Source organism: Aquarana catesbeiana, linkage group LG09 (assembly GCF_042186555.1).
Source record: "Aquarana catesbeiana isolate 2022-GZ linkage group LG09, ASM4218655v1, whole genome shotgun sequence".
Classification (NCBI taxonomy): Eukaryota; Metazoa; Chordata; class Amphibia; order Anura; family Ranidae; genus Aquarana; species Aquarana catesbeiana.
This window is the reverse complement of record NC_133332.1, coordinates 290,833,998-290,859,780: the sequence shown is the minus strand read 5'-3', so window position 1 is coordinate 290,859,780 and position 25,783 is coordinate 290,833,998. Positions and strand designations below refer to the sequence as shown.

The following is a 25,783-nucleotide window of genomic DNA, read 5'->3' as shown; positions in this document are numbered from 1 at the left end:
CATGGCCAAGTTCAATAAGCTTCTGTTCCTCAAGAGCTTGGGTGCAGCTGCCAAGCTGTTAAAGTCAGCAACCCCAAAGCAGGATGGTAAATCTGTCCTTGGGACAAAAGATCCAGACAGTCTGAGTGAGCCCACAAAGAGTCTACCCAGAAGCTATGTCTGAGGACCACATCTTCCTGGATCAGTGTAATGAGGACTGCCGCAGGAATGCCCTTCATTTCGATCCTGCAGAGCAGGTGAGAAAGGAGCTTCACCAAGTGAAAAGCATAGTTCAGGTTGACTGATCCCATGGAGTCATTAGAGCATCCAATGAGAAGGCCCGTGGATGCCTGGTCCTGGCAACAAATTTGTCTAGTTTGCTGTCCACTCTGGAAACCAAGAAGTCCATATCTGGCATCTCCCATCTGCAACAGAAAGTTGGACCATTCTCCAGAGTCCAGACATTGATGACTGAGGAAGTCAAGTCCGTCTGCCAATTTTCCACACCTGGGATGTGCATGGCGGTCAAAACTAGAGCAGCATAGGTTAACCACTTCCGGACCGCCCACCATCGTTATATGTCGGTACTTTGAAGGAGGGTATCGTTGTTATGGCAGCAGCTAGCTGCCATAACCCCGGTATCCTCTTCTTCTGTGAGCGGTCCAGTTTAAGATAAAAGTGGTCTCTGCAGCGGATTCGTCGCAAGATCACTTTTATCGGTGGCGGGAGAGGGCCCCCCCAGCGGCGGAGGCGATCGGATCCTTCTCGTGGCCTGATGGCCTCATGGAGATGAGTGAGGGGAAGATGGCCCCCACCCGTCTCCATATCATTGCAGGGCGGAAGCGACATCAAACTTTCGCCCATAGCTCTTAAAAAGGGCCATTTAAGAGGTCCTGTCATGCTTTTTTTCTATTACAAGGGATGTTTACATTCCTTGTAATTTGAATAAAAGTGACACAATTTTTTTTTTTTCTTTTTAAAAACAGTGTAAAAAAAAAAAAAAAAAAAGGTAAAATAAGAAAAAAAAAAAAATGTTAAACGCACCCCGTCCTGACGAGCTCGCGTGCAGAAAATGAACGCATACGTGACTAGCACCCACATATGAAAACGGTGTTCAAACCACACATGAGGTATTGCCGTGATCGGTAGAGCGAGAGCAATAATTCTAGCCCTAGATCTCCTCCGTCACTTAAAACATGCAACCTGTAGAAATTTTCAAACGTTGCCTATGGAGATTTTTGAGGGTAAAAGTTTGTCACCATTCCACGAGCGGGCGCAATTTTGAAACGTGACATGTTGGGTATCAATTTACTCAGCGTAACATTATCTTTGTAAAAACAATACTGTAAAAACAATACTAAAAACACGCTAAGCAGCAGAGTCCTTTATGGTACTGTAGCAGCGCTCATGTCATATTCAAAATATTCAAAACATATTCAACGTATAATGTTCATATATGGAATAATATTGCGGTGCACAGGAGATAAACTCCCCTTTGGGAATGCACTCACCACATATGCAGATAAAATGCGCCTTTAATCAACCACTGATTCTCCACCGCTCTGATTGAACTTCCACCAAACTTAAAGCCGTATCATGCAAGGATCTAGTATGTCCATGTGAAAAAACAAATTGTCCACATAGCGTAATACTGTCGGTAAGTATTTATTAAACCCAATCATCTCCTTACAAGATATACGTACTAAAAATCAATAAGACTCAAGCAATGTAAAGTGCCTGTGCAAGAAAATCCCTCGGTAGCCGGTAATGGTGAGGGGAACATCAGCAGTTCAATCCTACTTCCTGATACCTCGGCAGCCCGTGACACGCACATGTCACTTCTGGTAAACCACGGAGATCACGTCCCTGATGCGTTTCGTCACTTCCTGACTTTGTCTGAGGGCGTGATCTCGTGTTGTGATTACCGGCTTTTATGTGAAGTCAATGTCTCAACCCTGCGTGCTGTTAGGAATCATGTGACATCCATTGTGTTCGCCCACTCCGCGCACAACCAATGCGCTGACATGTAAACAGACAAAATGGAGATCAACACAGCCGTAGAGCAGACAGAGTGTAACACCAATCGGTAACAGTAATATAGGCACAATTACATTTCAAACTATTCATAAAAATGATCAAAATCGTTAAAACCAATGGACAAAAGCGGCAAACTTATAACCATAGGTTAATAAAGTGCACTTATATGACGACAAAACGTGAATCCTCATATAGGAGTATGGGACCTATAATTAAAAGATCACTCTACCCATCCCTCTCTATCACGCTGGCATGGGCAGAGCGAAACAGCTGCAAAAAATATATATCTATAACTGCAGAAAAAATGTATACATATATATAGCAGCGCACAAAGAATTACAGCAAATTGATTAATCTATCTTGCTGCATAATTAAAATTGCAACAATCAAATTCATGAGAATATAATAATAATAATAATAATATCACATTAAAAATATCACATTAAAAACGCTAAAATCTCACAGAGGTTTTTTAGGTAACCCAATGATTCTAATAAAATCTACTGATTGGGCATTTATATGACAGTGTATTGGCATGCAGATCCAATGCCCAATACAGCTATACTTAAAATCAGAATAATGAAAGATCATATCATCTATCACTAATAAAACTGTTAATGTCTAGTTCGATGTTCAGACCTTTGGGGGATAGCGCATCTCCTAGATATACCCGAGTTTCTCGATCCTGGTTGTGTTTTAGTTTAAAATGAAGGGACATATTATGGTCCTTGAACCCTATCTTTATATTGTGGATGTGTTCAGCTATCCTTATGCTCAGCATCCTCTTGGTACGCCCTATATATAACAGGCCACACGGGCATTTTAAAACGTAGACCACATGTGTACTGTTACACGTAATAAATTGTTTGATGTCAAAACTCCTATTATTTGCAGAAGAACTAAATGTTTCTAGTCCCCTGATTGGTCTTGAGACCTCCCTGCAGGCATTACACCTTCTACAAGAAAAGAAGCCATTTCAGTCCCAAAAAGATAGAGGTTGCTTTGGGGGGGGGGGTCCAAAACGTTTTTTTTAAAAACCCGATATCTGAAACTAGGCGCTTTTCTGTATATGAACTGAGGTGCAGATGGTAGTGCAGTGCTCAATTTCTTGCCCAAAAGAAGGACATGCCAATGTTGCTTGAAGATTGACTAAACTTCTTTATATTGGGCATGGAACCACAAAATGAACCCCCATTCTTTATTCTTATTCAATTCAAGGGTGGGATGAGAATCCCTTTCTCGTAAACATATATCCCTTGAGACAGAGCCCACTTCTTCAATCACCTTTTCCAGATATTGAGGATCATATCCCCTGGCTTCAAACCTCACAGTCAGGGTTTCAGATTGCAGAATGAAATTGGTGTCCTCAGAGCAATTTCTTCTGACCCTCATAATCTGCTCCTTTGGAATATTTTTAAGCCAAAGGGGACGGCGGCCACTGAAAGAAGGGAGATAACTGTTCCTGTCTGTTGCTTTAAAATAGACTTTTGTTTTTAATCTATCATTTTGACGATAAACACTTACATCTAGGAAGTTAATTTCTTCAGTATGCCAATGGGAGGTTAACTTTATGTTATTGTTGTTGTTCAATACCTGTAAAAATTGTAGTAAAGATTCTGCAGGTCCTGCCCAGATTAAAAAAAAAAAAAGATCATCTATAAAGCATCTATAAAAAATCAATTCCTCACGCTTATCTTTAAAAATGACCTTGTCTTCCCATTCTGCCATGAATAAAATTTGCTATGCTGGGCACAAATTTCACGCCCATAGCAACTCCTCTTTGTTGTGAAAAAAACTTATTGCCATACCAGAAGTACCATCTCTTTGACTGAGAGCCCAATTTAAGGCCAGAAGGGCATCATCATGCTGTATTATAGAATACAATGATGCCACATCTGCTGTTACAAAGGAGGACATGTGGTTTTCCTGCCAAATCGACATTCTGTAGACAATTCAAAAAATTCTTTGTGTCTCTCAGATAGGATTGGGTTTTAGTCACACTTTTTTGCAAAAAATGGTCCAAATATTGTTCCATTCTTGAGGAAACCGAATCTATACTGTTCACTATAGGTCTAGCAGGAGGTTTAATCAGATCCTTATGGGCCTTGGGCAGAGTGTATATAGTTGGAATACGACTGCTTGTAGATACCAGAAACCTCCTGTCCGGAATCCCATGTCCACCAAGGTTTCCAATTGGTCTATATAAGGTTGAGTGGGGTCCTTATCCAGTAGTCTGTAGGTCCCATCATCAAACATCTCACTGATCTGACTATGATAAAAATCCTTCGAGAGCACCACCACTCCTCCTCCTTTATCAGCCGGCCTTATTATGATATCTGCGTTTTTCCAGCATTTTGATGCCTTCCTGTATATGCCTCAGGTTCACATCTTTTTTTGGTTTAAGGTGGTCTAAGTCACATAGAACCAAACCCTTAAACATCTCCACTTGGTGATTGGCATTATTAATAGAATTAAACAAAGATTTTTTAAACCACTATCCACTGCCTTCGAAGAGTTATCAGTGTTGGTCACAGTATGAACATGAGAGTTACATCCCAAGAAATGTTTCTTAATATTTAACTTCCTAATCTTCTGTCCTTGGACGTTGGTATTGTACATGGTCCTTCTCCCACTGGGGTTGTTGATCTTTCCATGTTTGATCTCTGTGATAGGGCAAAGGTTGAGGGTATGTGTGTGTCTTCCCTCTGGGAGGTGGCTAACCTGGACCTCTCCTCTGGCCTCCCCTTCCTCTCCCTAAAAAAGTATGAGGGGGAGGTGCGACTTCATAACCCCTTTTAATAGGGGTGGAGAACAGTGCCGGGGAATTTAGTTGTGTTAATTCATCACCATCCATATTCACAAGCCAAACTAGAGGGAGCCAGAAGGTTCTGGTTTCTCACAGGTTGTGTAGATAGCAGTTGTGTAGATAAAGGTTTTTCTACTAAATTTTTATTATCAGGTAATTCTTGTTGCCAGGCATAAATTGTATTGGCTTTGAAATCTTCCATATCTCTGTGATATTTTTTAACTTTATTTTTTTGTGTATCCTTATCGACTTTTTCCAACCTCTTTTTGACTCTCGTGTTAAAATCAATAATTTGTTGACTATCCTTAATGGGGTCAAGCTGTTGTTGCAAGTCATTGATCCTTAATTCCAGATCAGCCATTTAACGCTTTTTCCTCTGAAGAATCAACTCCTACAACTTAAATCCCACCCCATTATAGAAGTCAAACCATTCCTGGATGGAACCCGGATGATCCAACCCATCCTGTGGTATTACTTCCCATCTTAAACATCTAATAATTATCTTTTTTTTGATATATCGTTCTAAAGTGCATATGTCCCACCAGGTCCCTCACCTGCTTCTCCAAAACGTTACCTAGTTCTGACATAGCTCCATTAAAATTCACCTGAGTGGTGGTTGGTTCATTGTTCATGAATAGACCATTAACATCTATGTTTCTACTACTCAGAAACCTCAAAGCATCCATAGCACCCGAGAAATTAGAATATACAAAAGATGCTTTAAATGGCCCACCTATGAAAGCACCGCTCAGTGCCCTGGATTAAAGCAACTGAGATCACTATGTAGTATGAATATCTTTCACAATATAAAAAAAATGGGCTAACTTTACTGTTGTCTTATTTTAATTATAATTATAAAGAAGTATTTTTTCCAAAAAAGTGCGCTTGTAAGACCACTGCGCAAATACGGTGTGACAGAAAGTATTGCAACGACTGCCATTTTATTCTCTAGGGTGTTAGAAAAAAAATGTATAATGTTTGGGGGTTCTAAGTAATTTTCTAGCAAGAAAAAACTGTTTTTAACTTGTGAACAAAAATCTCAGAAAGAGGCTTGGTCCTTAAGTGGTTAAGCTTTCTGTGATTAGGCACAATAGACAGTGGATACACAGGCACTTTAAGGAAGATTGCTCTACTGTAGGTAGAAGCAGATGAACTGGCCTGTGCACTATGGAAATGAGGCTGTGCAGGTGCTAAATTTCTCTCGACCGGAGTCCTAGTGGCTTGTGGAAAAAATGTGCCAAGTTTAAATAGTGGTGTGGCCAAACTGTTCCCATTGTTGGTTGCGACTTAATGTGTCTCAGCCAGTGCTCCACATGTTAACCCATCAGTGACTGGAGTGACAGCACACTGGGTTCCAAATAGGTATAGAGCCCTGACACACTACCATCTGGGTTCTGTCCCTCTCCAGGCTGTGCCTAAGAGTCAAGCAGTCTTGAAGCTGCAAGAGAAGTTGAAGTGGCTCTGTAGCAAAGAAATCTCGCTAGAAGAATATCTTGAGAAGAAAGAAAAAACCGCATAAAAAGGGAACATTAGGTGGCGTGCCTCACAAAGCAGAGAGAAGACATCTGTTCACCAAAGGACACTAGCAAAAACTGAGGCTTGCTGAGAGTGGGAGGGGTTACAAAAGGGTTTTCTTTACAGCTTAGTTCACCAGTATACAATTATCTGAAGGCAGCTATACAAGACCTAAAGACCCTTTGTCCTGTAATGTAGACTATGTGCATATTATGCCGAGATATGCAGTACTTTTTGTGGTTATTCTTTTATCATTTTGCCCAGGCTTATAAAAATGTTACCCTAACCTCAACCCTCACCTAGCCTCTTAAATACCGTATTTTCCCTATAAATGCCTAATTTTCCTAATCTGAGTGAAAAAAGCACCAAGCAGATGGTGCCAAGTCCAGCAGTTTTGCCGAGAAAGTACTATTGAATACTTCTCACTATCGTCTACTCATTACCAACACTTGACTCTTCAACAGAAGCTCTGAGTGCTTCATTTTAAACTCCAATCAAAATACACCTTGCTGCTAACAGATCATTGATATGCAATGGGCATGGTAGGTGTGCACATTAGCTGTAGACCTAAAGCCTTAATGACATGCACAACCCAGAAATTATATTTTTTTGTGTGTAAAGGGTGCTGGGGTAACACATGGTCAATTAGATATAAACAAACCACAGTAATTACAGCTGCACATCCACTGGGGTCTGTGTGAAGTTTTTTCTTGTACATTCTTGGTGTCTGCATTAAATCACAGCAGCCTGTAACATCTCTTATTAAACTGTATGAGATTAGAAACAATTCTTGTGGTTAGGAAAGGTCAGATGACATCATGCAAGGCTTTAAACTGCAGATTCTTGTGTTAAGAGGACTTCTAGGTAGACGTTTCATCAGCACTGTGAGTACCACAGACAAAGAATACAGGAATGATGGAGAAATTACTGAGTGCAAACCTTTTAAATGCAATGGCACAGTCATTGTAGTGTGCCATATACATAGCAATTGCAGATTACTGGGGAGTAAGGATGAGCTCCGGCGTGTTCGCATGCTGCACGTGCCGATCCCGCCAGGAAGTCGGCACGGCGCAGCGCTAATCACAGGCAGTGAGACATTTCCCGATGTGTGGCTGCAGAGCTCGGGAAATGTCTCACTGCCTGTGATTAGCGCTGCGCCGTGCCGACTTCCTGGCGGGATCGGCACGTGCAGCATGCGAACACGCCGGAGCTCATCCCTACTGGGGAGCTTGTGAATCTTCAAAAGCTAGACAAGCACAGATAGCATAAGCTTGCTGTATCAGTGCATCCCCTAATAGGGAGGCATGGTACTTTCAATTATTATATTTTTTACATTTACAGTGGAACCTTGGTTTGCAAGTAACGCGGTTAACGAGGGTTTTGCAAACCGAGCACTGTATATCTAAAAATCCTAACTTGGTTTGCGAGTGTTGTCCCGCAAAACGAGCAGGATTCAGGCCAAAAGCGGTGTGCAGTACCGCTTTTGGCCTGAGGTGGGGGGCGCTGGAGCTGAACAGCGCCGATCGTTGGCGTTCGGAAATGCACAGAAAGGCCCGAGGACAGTGCGGCTGACCTCGGCTAACCTCGGAAAGGCTTGTGAACAGAGTCTTTCTGAGGTTTGCTGTGGTCATCCGAAGTGTGCTCGGGCCTTTTCGACCGTTTCCGAGGCTCTCCGGTGCCCCCCGCCTCTGGCCGCATGCGGTATTGCATCCCATTGAAGTCAAAGCGGAACAAATTATTTTCGTTTTCATTGACTTCAATGGGAAAACTCGCATTGATATACGAGCACTTTGGATTACGAGCATACTCCTGGAACGGATTATGCTGGTAATCCGAGGTTCCACTGTACCTATAAAAGGGATCTCCTGAAAACAGATCATTATTGTGTGCTGTCGAAAGAATAAGCAGCTGCACTCTGATAATGTCACGACATTCACAGCTTTATTCCACAAACAACCCAACTAGCTTAGTCATAGAAATGAAAAACTTTGTTATTATGATTCTGTTGCAAAAAAAAAAAAAAAAGCTGATAACAGATCTAAAAGGCACCTTCAGGTAGTGTCAGAGCTTGTCCGCTCCATATTCCTATTGTCTCATTACTGTGATAGGCCTCTGTGGCCAATAGGAATTTGTGGGAGGTGGGAAAAAGTGGGCAAGCTTTGGCATCACCTGGAGTTCTGAAGCTTTGATTGGCACATCCGGTCATTTAGGCATGGCAGAGGCAATGAAAGCTGCTGCAGGACTCTAGGCTAGAGTATAACTCTCCAAATATTATTGCTTGTCCCAGCATTCATGTGTAACATTCTCAGTAACACTAAGCCTTTCATTTATCAAAATATTAGTCTGCAACTTCTCCTGAATGAAACATCCATTGAACCCTCACTTTTTCTCTGAGTGGCAAGAGGACCTTGCTCTTACTGGAGGATGACAGACTGGGATAAGATACTAGTGTTTACTCACAAAGCCTCCATATCTACCAGAGATCAGGAGCGTAATTATAAGATTTTATCCAGATGGTGTTGACACCCTTCAGTCCTGCATAACATTGATGTCTCTATACTAAGTTGGGAAAAAATCCCTCAACTGTATCAAACTGATCGTAGATCGGAGATCGGATTCCTAATGACCCTCTGATTACACTGTTATTCATGATGCCTGGGTCCTATAAGCAGAAGAAAAATTGCTTACTCCACCACTTTTTAACCGCAGCATGAATCAGGCACCTACAGTATTATGTGGACTGTGTGGAATTTTGTTAGATATTACTCAGAATTCACCACTTTACTATTTTCATTACTTTTCTTAAGAGCCCTTCTCTATTCTACTATCACCCAACTGTTTATATCCTATCCTCTCCTCTTTCCTCCTTTCTCTTGTTTTCTTCATATCCATCATTTGCTTGCTTACCATTGTCTAGACGCATGAGGATGTAATTGGCCTTATATTGCAGTTGCAGCCGATTTCTCTCAAAAAACTATATACCATAACTGTTTTGGAGGTCTTTCAATTATCTTAAGTTTGGTTCTTCATTATTCTCCCTTATGAGTTAGGCCTAGTCTAGTAACCCCTGATGTTCAGGATATGTCCCATCGCGCCTTTACAGTTTGGATTACTATGTTTCTAATTTTGTGGCATTGTATTTATCATCTATTTCAAATGTTGCATTTTGTTTACATATACCCTGTGTTCATTTTCCTTGATTTGGATACATAATATTGGCTAGATAGGTCATTACATATCTCATGTAATCCATCTTTTAAATTGATATGCTATATTTTGTACTGTTTGTATGTACAATAACTTTTAATAAATGCAGATTAAACATAAAATATTAGTCTGCTACTCCTTTATAGCCCAATCATCTACTGAAGGCAGAGAGATGATCAAGCAATTTTGCTTAATAGCAGGACGGAAAACTGAAAGGGTACATTTATTTGTAATTCCTGGAGTTAGGACTTAATGATATAATAATAATTACAGAGCTGCATTTACTAAATTTTCAAAGACTTTGGCACAGATTGTGATGACATAAGCCTGGTAAATAAGAGGACAGTGGTTAAGGCTGGGCCACCTAACTACATGGGCCTTGAGACAGTTGCAGCATTTGTACCCCTGATAGAGCGCTTCTCCTCAGTACAACGCAGTAAATGCTGTATGCATGTAGTACAGTATGAAAAAATTGAATTTGTCTCCAGTTTTGACACTAATTCTAAACCGTTATTAGTTGACCATAAACGTCTTTTAGAAAACATCACTAAGTTACAACCAGCTTCTCTGCAGTTTTACAGCAATCTACTATGGGTTAAGCTGACTTAGATCATCATGAACTCCTGCCAAGTTAAACTACTTTTTAATTTGCTAGTTTACAGAGCTTAAGCGTGTGAATGGCTGCGTGCAATGGACAGTGAGCTGGACACAGAGGGCTGGGCTAGAGGCATGCAGATGCTGGAGGAAGAAGGGGAGCGTGGGGGGAAAACAGCTGTTTTCTTATATCTTATGCAATATCAGTACAGCTGTGATGCGCTTCTGATGTCTCATTCAGATGGTACTTGTCTGTCAGCAATGTGACTCTTGATGAAACCCCATAGTACAGTTATTGGACTGTCTATTCTTCCTAAAATCATTAATGGTGTTCCAGATTTTCACTTAGAGTTGCTAGAGAGCAGATTCTCCTGTTCAGTGACATTTATAGTTCCAGGGAGGAGATGAATAAAAAAACAGAAGGATTTCTGTATATGGCTGAAACCACACTACTCAATGCTTCTGGGTGACATGAGGCAAAAACCCACTCGCTCATTTAAAATAAACCTGTTATGAGATTAATATGGAGGCTCACATTGCTTACCTCCTTCTGAAAATGCTAGTTGCCCATCTCTGGCTGCAAAGCCTTCTAATACAGTACGCTAAACCAAGCATGCAGATCAGAAATGTCAGAACACATCTACTTTCAAAGTTAGAAATGGCAGGGAGGCAGGCCAATGTTATAATCATGGGGGACGATCACTATCCTGACAGTAATTGGGCAGATAGAACTGCACAATTAAGTAAGGCTAGTCATTTCTTGAACCTATTTCAGGCCAACTGAGTTTAGTAATCGAAGCTCCAAGTAGAGATAATGCTCCATTGGACTTGCTAATTTCAAACACCACAGACCTAAATGCGTTAGTGGAAGTTAGGGGTGACTTAGGTAACAGTGATAACAGAGTAATCATGTTTGCCGTAAATGATAGGAAAGAGACACAGGTGGGTGGGAAAAGAATATACAATTTTAAAATAGTTAACTTTACTAAGCTACAATCCATACTGCATGCTACTAAATGGGTTTAAATTATTGTCCAAAAATCACTAAAAAAATGTGGGGGTGTTTTAAAGCATAACTCCACTTTTAATTCAATCTTATTTTATTGATAGGCAAAGTATCATTGCAAAAATGTACAGTATACAAATAAGTCGTTCAATAACACATAACAAAGATATACATTCGTATATTCGTAACCATTCGTGCAACACTGTTGTCGTACCGTCTCATGTTTTAGATAATTTGTGAGCTTTGGTTGATTGATATGGTATATAAGCCTGTATACCTACAGCGTCTAACCTGGCTTAGTAAGATTAGGTGAGCACCACTATCTACTCAACGAGTGGTGCCCACTCATTACAAGTAGGCTAGGGCTTTTACTTCTGCGCTGAGCACGTTTTCTCTGAGGGGGAAGCTCTGTGTGTGACACCGTTCCGGTCTAATGAGACTAGAGATTATGATTTAGGTGAGCGTGTAACGCAAACATTTAAAGGGAAAGGAGAAGGGGAAAAAAGGAGAGAGTGGGGATAGAAGGGTCAAGGCAGTAAGGGATGTAGAAATTAAGAGAGAAATTTTCCACTGTGGCTATACAGATGTGTCGGTGGATTCCTCTGAGGCCCATGAAATAAATTCTGAGGAGTATCGAAACATAGACCATGAGGTCTAGGTCTTGGAGAATTGCTCCTCCTTACCCGCTTCCTGCGACAACATTCGTTCCAATCTGTTAATTTGGTCCACTTCAATTGCCCAATCCCCCAGGGAAGGCATGCTCGTCGACTTCCAATGTCTGGGCAGAACTGTTCTAGCAGCCGCCAGAAAGTGACGCAAAACGTCTTTTTTGACCAATTTAATCGGTCCAGGGAGCAAAGATAGCAGAACTACCTCAGGAGAGGGTGTGATTGAGGTCGTCATGAGTCTGCAGTACAAGTGGAGGATCTTCTGCCAGAACCTCCGCACAAGGGGGCATTCCCACCAAATGTGGAGTAAGGTTCCCTTGGATGACAAGCAACACCAGCAGGTATCCGGGAGTGCCGGGTTTATCCAGTGCAAAGTCGAGGGGCATCTGTACCAACGGGTCAACAACTTAAATCCTTTTTCTTAGGCTTTGGAGGCTAAGGATATTTTGTGAGTCAGAATGAAACACTTTTGCCAGTCTATAGGTGAAATGGGGTGACCCAGATCTTCCTTCCAGGCCTGTGTGTATGGAAGGAGGTCAGGATTATAAGCCATATGTATGAGAGAATATAGTTGAGAGACCACATGTGTGGGGGGGGCGGTCTGGAGCAGCATGCTCTCCAAGTCTGTTAAGTCAGCAAGTATATCAGGCAGGGATGGGAAGGTGCGAATGAAGGATATCACCTGTTGCCTCTGCAGCCAATGCGTCGAGGTATGGGAAGATGGGCCGGAGGGGATGTCATGAGTCAGGGAAGAGTCTGATTGCAAGACTTGGGCAAGTCGTCTGTGATCCTCCTTACACCAAGGTCCAAAACTTGCTCCCTGTAGGGCCGGAGGAAAAGCCGGGGTCCCAAATAGTGGAGTCATGGGTCCCTTCAGAGGAGATAGGGTCTTGGAGGAATTCATTCGGGTCCAAATTTGTATGGTTTGTTGTGTAAGGTCGCTCAGGGGTATCCCTCCTTTCAGGAATTCGGTAGGCGTCCACGGTAAGGCGCGGAGATCTATCGAATTGATATGGCTCTCTATTTGTACCCATAATTTGGTGGAGGAATGATGGAACCAGTTAAGTATACGCGTGAGTACTGCTGACTTATAGTATATAGAGGCATCTGGAGCTCCAGCTCCTCCACGAATCTTGGGGAGCGAGAGAGTCTCATAGCGTATCCGAGGACGAGCCCCTCCCCATATAAAGGAGGAGAATAGTTGGCAGAGCTTCTTAAAGAACCAGGAGGGTATGGATATGGGAATTGTCTGAAACAAATAGAGAAACCGAGGGAGAACGTCCATTTTTAGGGCATTTACCCGGCCTAGCCACGAAAGGCGCTTCTTCGTGTAGTTTGAGAGATCCGTCTTGGTTCTAAGCAGAAGGGGAGCATAGTTCAGAGAGAATAATTGGGATCCTTCTGTGGGTATTTGGATTCCGAGGTAAGGGATGGAAGTGGAACCTGTTTTAAAAGGATACTTAGTGGAGACTTGGCGGAGGGCCTCCTGGGACAGTGAGATGTTCAGGATTTCTGACTTAGTATGGTTCACTTTGAAATTGCTCAGCTTCCCAAACCTTGTGAATTCCTGCATTATATGTGGTAAGGATATATGGGGTTGGGTTACAAACATTAGCAGGTCATCCGCAAAGAGAGCCAGTTTGGAATGAGTGGGGCCTATTGATACACCTGAAATGTTAGGGTTATTGCGCAAGGCAATTGCCAGGTGTTCCATGACCAGGACATAGAGAAGGGGAGATAGAGGGCAGCCTTGTCGTGTCCCGTTGTGGAAGGAAAATGTAGGTGACGATGAACCATTCACCCGAATTCTAGCAGAGGGAGAGGAGTAAAGGGACATAATTCGGGATATCATTTTGGGGCCCAGACCTATCTGCTTTAGGGACAGCTGGAGGAATTGCCAGTCGACCCGGTCAAATGCTTTTTCGGCGTCGACCGTCAAAAGGCATAAAGGGACATCGTGGGTGTGGGCATAGTCGGTAAGAAGCAGGGTTTTTAGGGTGTTGTCCCTTGCCTCGCGACCACTAACAAAACCCACCTGGTCCAGGTGTATGAGGCGGGGGAGGAGCGGCTGCAATCTAGTGGCTAAAATTTTGGCATATAATTTCAAGTCCACTCCAATTAACGATATGGGCCTTTAATTAGCACACAAAGTAGGGTCCTTATCTGGTTTTGGGATAATGGTAATGTGGGCTTCAAGTGTTTGTGGAGGAAACGCTGAGCCTTCCGATAGGGTGTTGAACACCCTAACCAAGAAGGGGGTCAGTTAAGGAGCAAATGTTTTGTAAAATTTAGGGGTGAATCCGTCGGGACCCGGGCTTTTACCGGACGGGGTGGACGCTATCGCTCCCATTACCTCATCCGCTGTAATTACTTGCTCCAGCTCTTCTACAGTATCGCCATCCAAAGTAGGGAGCTCTGTTTCCTCAATATAAGACAGTTTATCAGGTTCAGGGGCAAGGGTTGGGCCAGGAGAGACGCCGGGCGGTAGATTGTAAAGTGTTTGGTAGAAATCTTGGAATGTTTGTGATATCTTGGAGGGCTCGCTAAGCATTTCTCCAGAAGGGGCCCGAATATGGGGTATGAATGTGGAAGACGTGTTTGGGTGGAGGGTGTGAGCTAACGGTCTACCGCATTTATCTCTAAATCGGTACTGATGTAAGGCAAGTCTGTCCGCATAGGTACGAGCTGAGGCCTCATACAGGTCCTTAAGTTGGGATTGAGCCGTTGAGACCTCTATAAGGGTCTCCACAGTTGGGGCTTGTTTATGTTGTGTCTCAAGGTCTCGAAGCTTTTGAATTGCTGATGTTATTGCAGCTGATCAAGCCTTTTTCACGCGGGTTCCCATCTGAATAAAGATACCTCGCAGGACTGCTTTAAGCGCCTCCCATTGTAAGGGTAGTGAGGTAGTGTCCGAGGCATGGTCTATGAAAAAATTAGAAATTGTTTCTGAAACCTTGTGGGAACAATCAGGTTCCGTAAGAAGGGAATCATTCAGCCTCCACGTCCATTCTCTCACCGGCGTGGAAGGGATCGATAGTGTCAGATAGATAGGTGAGTGATCGGACCAGACCATTGAGTCTATCTCGCATTCAGGTGACCAATCCAAGCAGCTATGGTCAAGAAGGAAGTAGTCAATACGACTATAAGAGTGGTGGACCTGGGAGAAGTGGGTATAGTTGCGATTTGTTGGAAACAGAACCCGCCAAATATCGATTAAACGGAGGTCGGAGATAGCCCGTTTGAATGCCCTTAGATGGATGAGCGAGAGGTTGATGAGTCTAAGAGTGGATCCAGGGGGGCGTTAAAATCCCCGCCTATGATTAGTTTACCTTCTTCAAATTCTGACAAAATCCTCATGTACCGCAGAGCCGACGATATTTGATTAGTGTTTGGTAGGTAAAGGTTGGCAATAGTGAATTTTGTGCCCCATAAGGAGAACTTTACGAACACATACCTTCCCTGGGGGTCCGAGAGCTGGTCTATCAGGTCAATCGGAAGCGTTTTGTGGAAGGCAATAGATACTCCTTTGGTTTTCTGGGAGGGATTTGTACTGTGGAACCATCTATTAAAGTACCTATTGGAGCAGGAAGGGGTGGAGTTTGTGTGGAAATGAGTTTCCTGTAACAGTAACACATTGACCTGTTGTTTATGCATTTGGTAGAGGATTTGCCCTCTCTTGGATGCAATATTGAGGCCATTTACATTGTATGAACAAGATTTCAGGCGAGGACGAGATAGCACTGTATGAGCCATAGTGGAATGAGAAAAAGAAAGTCAAATTATAGAGAATAGAGGGGGGAGGAAGAGTGGGGGGAGGGAAAGCTTGTAAGGTAGCAAAGATATATCAGGACAAAAACTAGGTAGGGAGGACACCTGAATAAGGAGCCTAACAAATCTAAGGGGTCCACTGGTACGGGACTCCACGTGAGAAATCACGTAAGGCGGCACAATTCGTGCCCGGCCTATTGGGGGTGGAGGGTCGAGGTGGAGAATCTGAGCCATGAGCCCAGTAGCAGAACAGGCATATATAGCTTAATTGAGGCATATCAGTGTAACAAAACATTTAAACATCAGAACACACATCAGATCATCTGTGAAGGAGGGTGGTGGTCTGCGTGGGCAAATATCCATACAAGCCCACCCTCCCTCCTCCACAGAGGAGATATCAACCCATAAGATAATATCATGGGGGGGAAGCAAACGTTTTCAACACATACCATCCACAGGCCCCAACATGGGGCCCCGGAGATAAATCTGTGTAGTAACACTGAAAACAGTAACAATGTGTAATAACATTTTAAAGTGAGACTATTCGGTGTAAGAGAACCCGTATACCGAGAGCTAGAGGAGCCCATGTGGATAGTGGCAAGAGACCATGGACCCAGTCAGTCCATCTATCGGCCCCTCCACCCGTATCCAGGTGGGACATTTCCGCTAATCACAGAGAATAAAGCAGTGCTGTAAAATATACTAGAAGCTCCATAATTGCATATCCAAAACATATATTAGGAATTTGCGGTCCCATAGCCTCTCCCGAACCCCAGCTAGGTACAGCACACCAGCAAAGGGCAGGGAGAAGGCCCGCTAATTTGGTGCACCATCTGTCTTGAGGCATTAGAGTATTATCATGTTATCTTGTCTCCCACCATATCGTATCCAGCTGTAGTCAGGTGGAACCGATGAGGAAAAATGTAAAAAGAAAAGATAATAAAAAAATATAAAAATATAAACCCCCCCAAAAAAATCCTATGGGGGGGAGGGGTTCCAAACATCGACCTGTCCAGGAGACAAGAGATACGCAGTATACTGGGATGGTGCTAGTCACATGGGGAGCATTGGATTGGCTTCTTGCAACACTTTAGAGTTACCTTAATCTTCCGGAGAGGTAGGATGACGTGGACTAGGGTCAATAGAGTGTGATCCGTACCTCGGATGTCTGCGTCGTTGTGGAAGAGGATCTCGTGTTTGCACCCTGGCACGGTCGTCTGGCGGGTCCAGCCAGTTCGGTACATCAGTTGGATCTTGCTCCAGAAAGCTGAAAAAGGCTGGGAGTTGATCCGGGTCTGAGAGGACAAATTTATGCTCAGCCCTGGTCACCTTAATACTGAAGGGGTGTCCCCATGTGTAGGTTGCTCCGGCTTGGCGTATCAGGTCTAGGAGTGGGCGGACTATGCGGCGCATGTGGAGAGTGTTACGAGAGAGGTCTGGGTATAGGTGGATAGCAGAACCATCAAAGTCCACGGGACCCAAACACCATGCCTTGCGCATAAGTTCTTCCTTAAGGGTGAAATAGTGAACCCTGCAGAGGACATCGCGTGGGCGGTCACTATGTTCCCTCCTCGGCCCCCCCACTCTGTGCACCCGGTCTATTTCAATAGGGGATGAAGCCTCTCTTCCCAGGACTTGGTTGAGGATGGCAGTGACAGAAGGTTTCAAGTCTGTACCCGCCGTGGCCTCCGGTATGCCTTGCAGCCGTATATTATTCCTGCTCCTATTTTCTCCGTCTTCTATGCGTAGTTGATGTTGTCGTATACGGTGCAAGTGCTCCTTGGAGGCCCGCTCGAGGGATGTGATGCGGGCTGCATGGTCAGATTGAATGTCAGTTAGGGCGGACACTGCAGTCTGATTAGTGGAGACCTGTTGTTGGAGGGCCTGGATATCCCTGTGTAATGAGGTCTCCATTTTGACCGCCCAGGACTCAAACTCCGCTCGGAAGGCCGCCAGAAGGGTCGAGGCTTCAGATCTAGGTGATTCTCCTGATATTCGAGGGGCCACATCCCCAGGGCCCGTGGCCAGAAGCGGGGCAATAGCGGACCCAGATTTGGATACTACAGCTGGTAAGTCCGAGTGCTGGATCGGGGGGTCATCTGGATCCTCGCTGCTGTCTGTTGCCGTCTGAGTGGGGGGAGGAGGCTTGCCCTTCCCTGAGTTTCGATTGGGCGCCATCTTGTCTTTGGGAGTGCGGGGATCGGGTTGAGATGTGCGGAGCATGTTTCTCTGGATTGTGCCCGGTTGTAGATCCGTGGACTCAGTAGATCTGTAGAGCTGTGCGTGGACATGTTTTCAAGGATGCGCGATGACTGAAGTATAGCCTGCCTGCTACGGGCAGCCACGGAGCTCAGCAACTCATTTCTTTAGCCATACATGGTTAGTCACGCTTCTCTGCAGAATTGTACAGACGGGGACCACAGTTGGGCGCTGGCCCTGCTGGGCTACTCTGGTGGCTGTGTAGGTAGTGATCCAGGCTCATAGGGGTGGAGGAGATCAGGAGCATATGTGTATACAGCAGCTTTGGTGGAGCAAGATGGCCGCCTCCCGGGGTTTTCGGGGCCGTGTCTGCGCACTGAAGGGGGTATATGCTTGTGGGTGTCTACATCAAGGGCCACTGTCTGCCAGTCCTGGATGCCCTGGGGGGTGGGTACAGTTTGGATTAGGCCCAGAGGAGGAGACGGGGGGCTGTCAGGGTGTATCAAGATGGCCGCCACACTAGATCCCTGGGGCTAGGGCTTTGGCTGCAACTGGTGCCAGATGGGGGTAGATGCTCCTTCAATACTCCCTTGGGGGGCTTGATTTTTCAGGCCAAGGTGCTCCTGGGGGTGGATTGGGCCCAGGAGAGAGACGGAGAGGCCGCCGGGTGTAACAAGATGGCCACCGTCACTTACCAGGTCCCTCTGGCTGGTCTAATAGGGCGGCACAGGGAGGAATGCTGGTCCCGGTTGGCAGGCTGGATATCCCCAGTGGTCGTGGAGGAGGAGAGCCGGTCTCAGGGCAGGTGGATCAGCCCGAGGCCGCTCCGGCACGGCGTCCGGGTGGAGCAAGATGGCCGCCGCTCCCCGTTGTAGGCCGAAGCCGCGGCCTGTCCTCTCAGGCGGCTGGAGCTCCGCGATCGGTGCGCCCGCGATCCCAGGCAGCTCCCTACTGGTCTGGTGGAAGCCCTGGGCCCCCGGTGGAGTCAGTGCGGGTCTGATGGACGTGTATTGCTCCGGGTGTGCTCTATGGCTGCAGGAGCTCACCTCAGGCACGTCCACTCAGATCTCCGTTCGGCCACGCCCCCTGCATAACTCCACTTTTGTTGAGAAAAAACATTCCCCTCTGGGTGATCTATGTACGATACAAGAGTTTTAACAAACATTATTGAAGATTCCTACCTTTTTTTTATTCAGAAAAAAATCTGTGTGTGTTTGTCTGTATATGTGGGAAAGTGACAGTGGTTTCATAATTATCAATAAGCTGTGCAGCTGCAGGGCTCTAATGAGGAAATCTGCTGGGTTTGCATCCCTTTAGACGTGATTTGCTATTGAAAGTATCTCACAAAAAATGAAATTTTTCTTGCAGGGGATGCCTGAAATTTGACTTGTATCTGAGGGCAGACTTCTGGGAAAATTAGTGATCCAATCACACAAGCAAGAATTGATGTTTCGGGGGGGGGGGGGGGGGGGGGGGGTGGTCAGTACACATTCTGTGTATAGAACACCTCCAGGTAGCCATATTGCATTGCATTTTCAGAAAATTAGCAAGCCGAAGATTAAAAAGGAAAGGTAATTTTTAATAACATTCAATTACAATATGACTTGTGTTGCAACTGTAAACAGCATTCAGTAGTGCACTTCATTGGGCAACAAATAAAAGAAACAGAAGTTAAAGATGGGTGGCCAAATACTAAGCTAAAAAAGGCATATAAATAAGAAAAAGTGGTCCTGTAAAATATATTGGAATTTCAAAAAGAATGCAAAACACAAGGGCAGGCAAAACAAATCGAGAAACACATTGCTGAAGAGAGTAAAAAAAAAATTTTTTTTTCAAACCTATTAATAGTAAAAAGGCTAGGTCAGTGCATTCTGGCCCCATAAAAGATAAATCAGGGAAAGTTGGTCAAAACTGACATGGAGAACAATACATTCTTCTCATCAAGACCAGATGATATCCGAGAGTCCTCAAGGAGTTTAGTGATGTTATTGCCAGACCGTTGTTCCCAATTTTTAAAGGCAACCTTACTGACTGGAATGGGACCAACAGATTGGTGAAAGGCAAATGTGGTACCGATATTCAAAAAAGAGCTGAGATATACACTATATACACACATCCCAGTCTTAGTCCGTAGGCTTCAATATTGAGTTGGCATGCCCATTGCAGTTGTAACAGCTTCAAGTCTTCTGGGAAGGCTGTCCACAAGGTTTAGCAGTGTGTCTATGGGAATGTTTGACCATTCTTCCAGAAGCGCACTTGTGTGGTTAGGCACTGATGTTGGACAAAAAGGCCTGGCTCGCAGTCTCTGCCTAATTCATCGCTATGGTGTTCTATCGGGTTAAGGTCAGGACTCTCTGCAGGCCAGTCAAGTTCCTCCACTCCAAATGTGCTCATCCATGTCTTTATGGACCTTGCTTTGTGCACTGGTCCAAATCATTTGGTGGAGGGGGGGGGTTATGGTTTGGGTTTGTTTTTCAGGGGTTGGGCTTGGCCTCTTAGTTCCAGTGAAGGGAACTCTTAAGATGTCAGCATACCAAGACATTTTGGATAATTTCATGCTCCCAACTTTATGGGGACAGCTTGGGGATGGCCCCTTCTTGTTCCAACATGACTGCAATGCCATTAAAGTTCATGTGCGTGTAAACGCAGGTGTCCCAATACTTTTGACAATATAGTGTATCTTCTGTGGCTGTAGGCTACCTCAAATCTTCATGCAAAGCTTCATCTTCATGTAATTCCAGACAATCTTGATGTTGAGATCAGGGCTCCGTGGGGCCAAACCATCACTTCCAGCACTCCTTGTTCTTCTTTACACTGAAGATAGATCTTAATAACTTTGCATGTATGTTGGGGTTATTGTCCTGCATCAGAATTAATTTGGGCCAATCATACGCCTTCCTGATGTTATGACATGATAGAAATCTTTGCCTGGGAGAAATGGTGTATGACTTGTGACATAAAACGGTCTTCCACAACCTCACCTTTATAGCAGAGTTTGGCTGCTCCTCACCCAGTTTTAAGCCTCCTACACAGCACTTTCTTTTTCAGTTAATGACACACCATCTATCCAATCAGGCTGGCCCTTTCACTACATCAGTGGTGTCCCGTGGTCTGCATGTGACCCCAGGGAGTTTAGCATGCAGCGTGAGAACGTCTGAAGGGACACTGGGGAAGCCAGGAAAATGCATGCACACTGGGGTGGCAGGGGAGGTAGTTTACAGGCGCTATTTTTAAACGCCTGTAAAGCACCTTTGGTGTGAAAGGGGTCTAACAGAAACCTGGTTTGGCAGCTCATATTGCAACGTTTTAACTGTATTCCCTGTTTTAAAGAAACAGGGTAGGTAGAACAGCGGGAGGGGTGGGCATGTATGTCAGGAGTGATTTGATGACATTACAAGAAAAGAGGAAGAATCCTTATGGCTGGAGCTTCAAGAGAAAAAACAAATAGATAAAGATTAGTGGGTTTATGCTACAGGCCCCCTAACCTGAAGGATGAGACCAATCTCCTTTCACAGTTAGAAATGGGGGTGAGGCAGTGCAATGTTATTATCATGAGGGACTTCAATTATCCAGATACTGATTGGGCAGATGGAATTGCTCAGTCATCTATGGTTCGTCATTTCCTGAACGTCTAGCGGGACAATTTCATGTTCAGTTGGTAGAGGCCCTAACCAAAAATACAGCTCTGCTTGACCTACTAATAACAAACAGCACAGGGGTAGCTTGAGTAATAGTGATCTCAGGGTAGTTATCTTCACCGTAAATCATAGAAAAAGGAGACACGAGGCTAGGACAAAAAAGCCAATTGTACCAAATCGCGCTCCATACTTCATGATATTAGATAGGAGAATATTCTGGACACAAAAACCATAGAAGAAAAGAGGGAGTTCTCAAAGAATATATTAATTAGGAGCATTAGCCGGTGTATTCTATTCGGCAGCAAATATAAAAGAAATAAGTCCAAACCTGGGTGGCTAAATTCCAGCGTAAAAGGCTTATTAACAGCTTCATGACCGCCGCACGTCATATGACGTTGTCGAGTTTGAGTGGTGATATCTGAATGATGCCCGCAGCTAGAGACATCATTCAGATATCTTCTTTCTCAGCCGGCGATTTCCTACACCATGTTCAGCCGCTTGATCGTTCTTACAGGTGGCGAGAGAGGACATCCCCCCGCAGCCCTCTGGTGCTTCTACTGACTCACCCCTGCCATCGGTGAGTCAGAGAAGGGAACCGCTGGCGCTGGATGCTGGCGATAGAGATTTCCGGTGGATCAGATGGTACCCGGAGCCTCTATGATTATTCGGAGGCCGGCGCGATGTTATGACGTCACGCCCTGTCTCTGCATTCGAAAAAATTGGCATTGCCTCAGCTGGGAAGCCGAGATCTTTTTTTTCTTTTTTTGATTTTAGGCTTCCCAGCCTAGAGGTGAGATGTGGGGGACTTATTGACCCCAGAGCTAACTGTAAAGAGGACCTGTCATGCTTATTCCTATTGCAAGGGATGTTTACATTCCTTGTAATAGGAATAAAAGCTAAAAAAAATGTTTTAAAAAGAGTGTCACACTAGAAAAATAAAAGTAAAATTAACAATAATAATTAAAAAAAAGTAAAACGCCCTGTCCCCGTGTGCTCGCATGCAGAAGCGAATGCATACATAAATCGCACCCACATATGTAACGGTATTTAAACCACACATGAGATATCGCCACAAACGTTAGAACGAGAGCAATAATTCTAGCCCTAGACCTCTTCTGTAATCTCAAATTATGTAACCAGTAAAACTTTTTAAAGCATGGCCTATGGGGATTTTTAACCACTTCAATACCAGGCACTTTCTCCCCTTCCTGCCCAGGACAATTTTCAGCTTTCAGCGCTGTCACATTTTGAATGACAATTGTGCGGTCATGTAACACTGTATTCAAACTAAATTTTTATAATTTTCTTCCCACAGATAGAGCTTTCTTTCTTTTGGTGGAATTTGATCAACTCTGGGGTTTTTATTGTTTGCTAAACTAAAAAAAGACCAACATTTTTGAAAAAAAAACCGTTTTTCTTAGTTTCTGTCATAAAATTTTGTTTTCCCCTTCACTGAGGGGCACCGATGAGGCGGCTCTGATGGGCACTTATGAGGTGGCTCTAATGGGAATAGATGAGTTGGCACTGTTAAGGTGGCACTGATGGGCACCGATGAGGAGGCACTGATATGTAGAATTGATGGGCACTGATAGGCGGTACTGTTATGCAACACCGATGGGCACCATTAGGGGGCACTGATATGCAGCACTGATAGGCACTGACAGGCGGCTATGATAGGCACTGGCAGGCGGCTGTGATGGGCACTGGCAGGCGGCACTGATGGGCAGCACTGATAATGAGGTACTGACGGGTGTTACTGCTGGGCACTGAAATGGGCACTGACTGGTACTGTGGTGGGCTCTGGCAGACTTTATTATTGGTGCACTGATGGGCACTGATTGGCAGCTGATTATCAGCACAGCCCCATTAGATGTGCCAATGTGCTGATTATCAGCACAGACCCCCCTTCTGACAGGGAGAGCTGTCGATCAGCTCTCCCTGTCAGCACGAACTGAGCACGAAAATGCTGTTTACCGGCACTACCTGGTTCACGCGATGATCAGCTGTGATTGGTCACAGCTGATCACGTGGTAAGAAGCCTCTGGCAGATCGCCGCTCACCCCTGTGGGCCGGCCGGCATGTTATCCTGCTGGACGCCCAGTCAGGATAACAGAACCACTTCCAGCCCGTCATTTTGCTATAGGCTGGGCGGGAAGTGGTTAAGTATACATATATCCTTTGTGCCTTGCTGTGGCTGGATAAGCCGCTTATGCGGTATTTTCAGTATACCTCATATGCATTAATGATCTCCAGATTGACATTTTCACCTTAGCGCAGCATATCTTTTGTATACAAGTACCGAAGTTTGACACCATTCAACTAGCGTGTGCAATTTTGAAGCGTGACATGTTAGGTATCTTTTTGCTTGGCGTAACATCATCTTTCACATTGTGCAAAAAAATTGGGTTAACTTTACTGTTTTTTTTTTTTTTTAATGCATGAACTTGTTTTTTCAGCAAGTTATGTTTATGTTGTTTTTTTATTATGGTTATGTTTACACAATGCTGTGTATCATGTCCCTGCCCGATATACTGGAGGAGAGGTGGAAAGTCCCAGGTGACTTGAAGCTGCAGTCCCGTTTAGCTGTGTTGTTGTGGAGCTTGAGAGTGACCAAAGAACTAGGAAGGAGGATACAATGGGGCAAATGCTGTTCTACAGATGATTACCTAGAGAACTGATCATCGGGAGGCAAAAACACCAAAGTCCTTCAGAAATGCGGGTCTAGTGTTTCTGATGAGTGCTGAATCTGAAGGGTACTTGTGTGTAATTAAAACTGTGGTTGCTGGGAGTACTTTTGTTGTTATCTGGTAACCCAGGATTGGGTGGATGAGCTGAGGCTATACGTCAATATACACAAATGCAGTGTTGATATTTGTCAACAATAGTGTAATGCCCTGTACACACGATTGGTTTTGCCGTCGGAATAAACTCTGAAGGTTTTTCCGACGGAATTCCACTCAAGCTGTCTTGCATACACATGGTCACACCAAATTCCAACTGTCAAGAATGCGGTGACATACAACATGTACGACAGGACAACACGTACGACGTCTCGTACTTGCTTCAGAGCAGGTGTCATTTTTGGTACGTCGGAACAGCATACAGACGAGCGGTTTTCCCGATAGGAATTTGTTCAGTTGGAAAAATATAGAACATGTTCTCCAAAAAAGTCAGATGGGGCATACACACGGTCGGAATATACGTTGAAAAGCTCCCATCTGACTTTTTCTGTCGGAAATTCGGACGGTGTGTACGGGGAATAATAAATGTGTCAGTCCTAATAAGTTCCTAATCTTTACCAATCAAATCAGATTAACTAGATGGACTTGTGTCTTTTTTCAACCTATGTAACTAATATTTGCCTTGAAGTCTGAATCTGACTGATGATGGAGCAAATAGAAAGTGAGTAGATTGCAGAGCACAGACATCAGGGAACAGACATTCCCAATGAACATATGAGGAGGTGTGTGAAATCTAATTGCGTTACTCAACTCAACTCAGATTAGAGTAAACTAAGTGGAATTCCTGACGGAAATCTGCAGTATTTGCAGAATAGAACTATTGCTTGGATGATTTCACTATTTAAATGAATAAGATAATACTGAGATAAAGCAGGACCATAGACATGAATAGGGTTGTACTGCACAATCCCACCACAAGGAAAAATATATGAAAACAAGTAGGACATGCAGCAAATATCCTCAACAATTTATAACAGAGTTAGAATAAAATTTCCAAGAACTGTCCTTTCCATTGGGCCTCTACCAGCTTATTTCTTAGGGCTATACATCAAATTTGGGGGCAGAAGACTGTATAGCATAATATGATTTAAAAACACAATATACAATAACAACATGGATGTCAGTAATATATATAAAGTGGCCTCTTAGGGAAGAGGATTTCCTGCAAAGGTCAGTGCTGCCCCTGGACCTATACTGTTGTAGTTACAGCACAGTCCACAATAGATAAATACGACCATTAATCTATCACCAGTCAGGGAATTTAATGGTCTTATCTATGCTGGAAAAAGACAATAATGGGAAAAAGATGACAATTACTGCCAATGTGGAAATAAAGATGTACAGTAATCCTTGGCTGATGGAGTAATCTCACTTTTCTGAAATTTTGAAATGATAAATTTTATCCAACCACTTTGTATATATCGGTGTCCCTTAATAGATGAGGAACACAGCAGGTAATGTCAAAGAGGATAAAAGAAAATGCATACTCACTCTGATGCCTGGAAGACCATTGAGACCTGGGGGCCCATCTTTTCCGACCAATCCAACTGCACCCTTTTCTCCTTTCTCCCCATCTGGTCCCGGTTCACCCTTTTCCCCCTTTAAGAAGTAACCATAGAGGTGAT

The 25,783-nt window shown here is 44.1% G+C and overlaps 1 protein-coding gene across 2 annotated transcripts in view; it reads right to left on the bottom strand.

Annotated features, from left to right (window-relative positions):
• The window catches only part of COL27A1 (collagen type XXVII alpha 1 chain), a 656,744-nt gene that overhangs the window by 163,653 nt on the left and 467,308 nt on the right, over positions 1-25,783 (bottom strand). For both annotated transcript variants that reach the window (XM_073600403.1, XM_073600404.1), the window contains exon 37: positions 25,650-25,757. In XM_073600403.1, the coding sequence (XP_073456504.1) occupies positions 25,650-25,757 (108 nt within the window). The remainder of the gene's footprint in view (positions 1-25,649; positions 25,758-25,783) is intronic.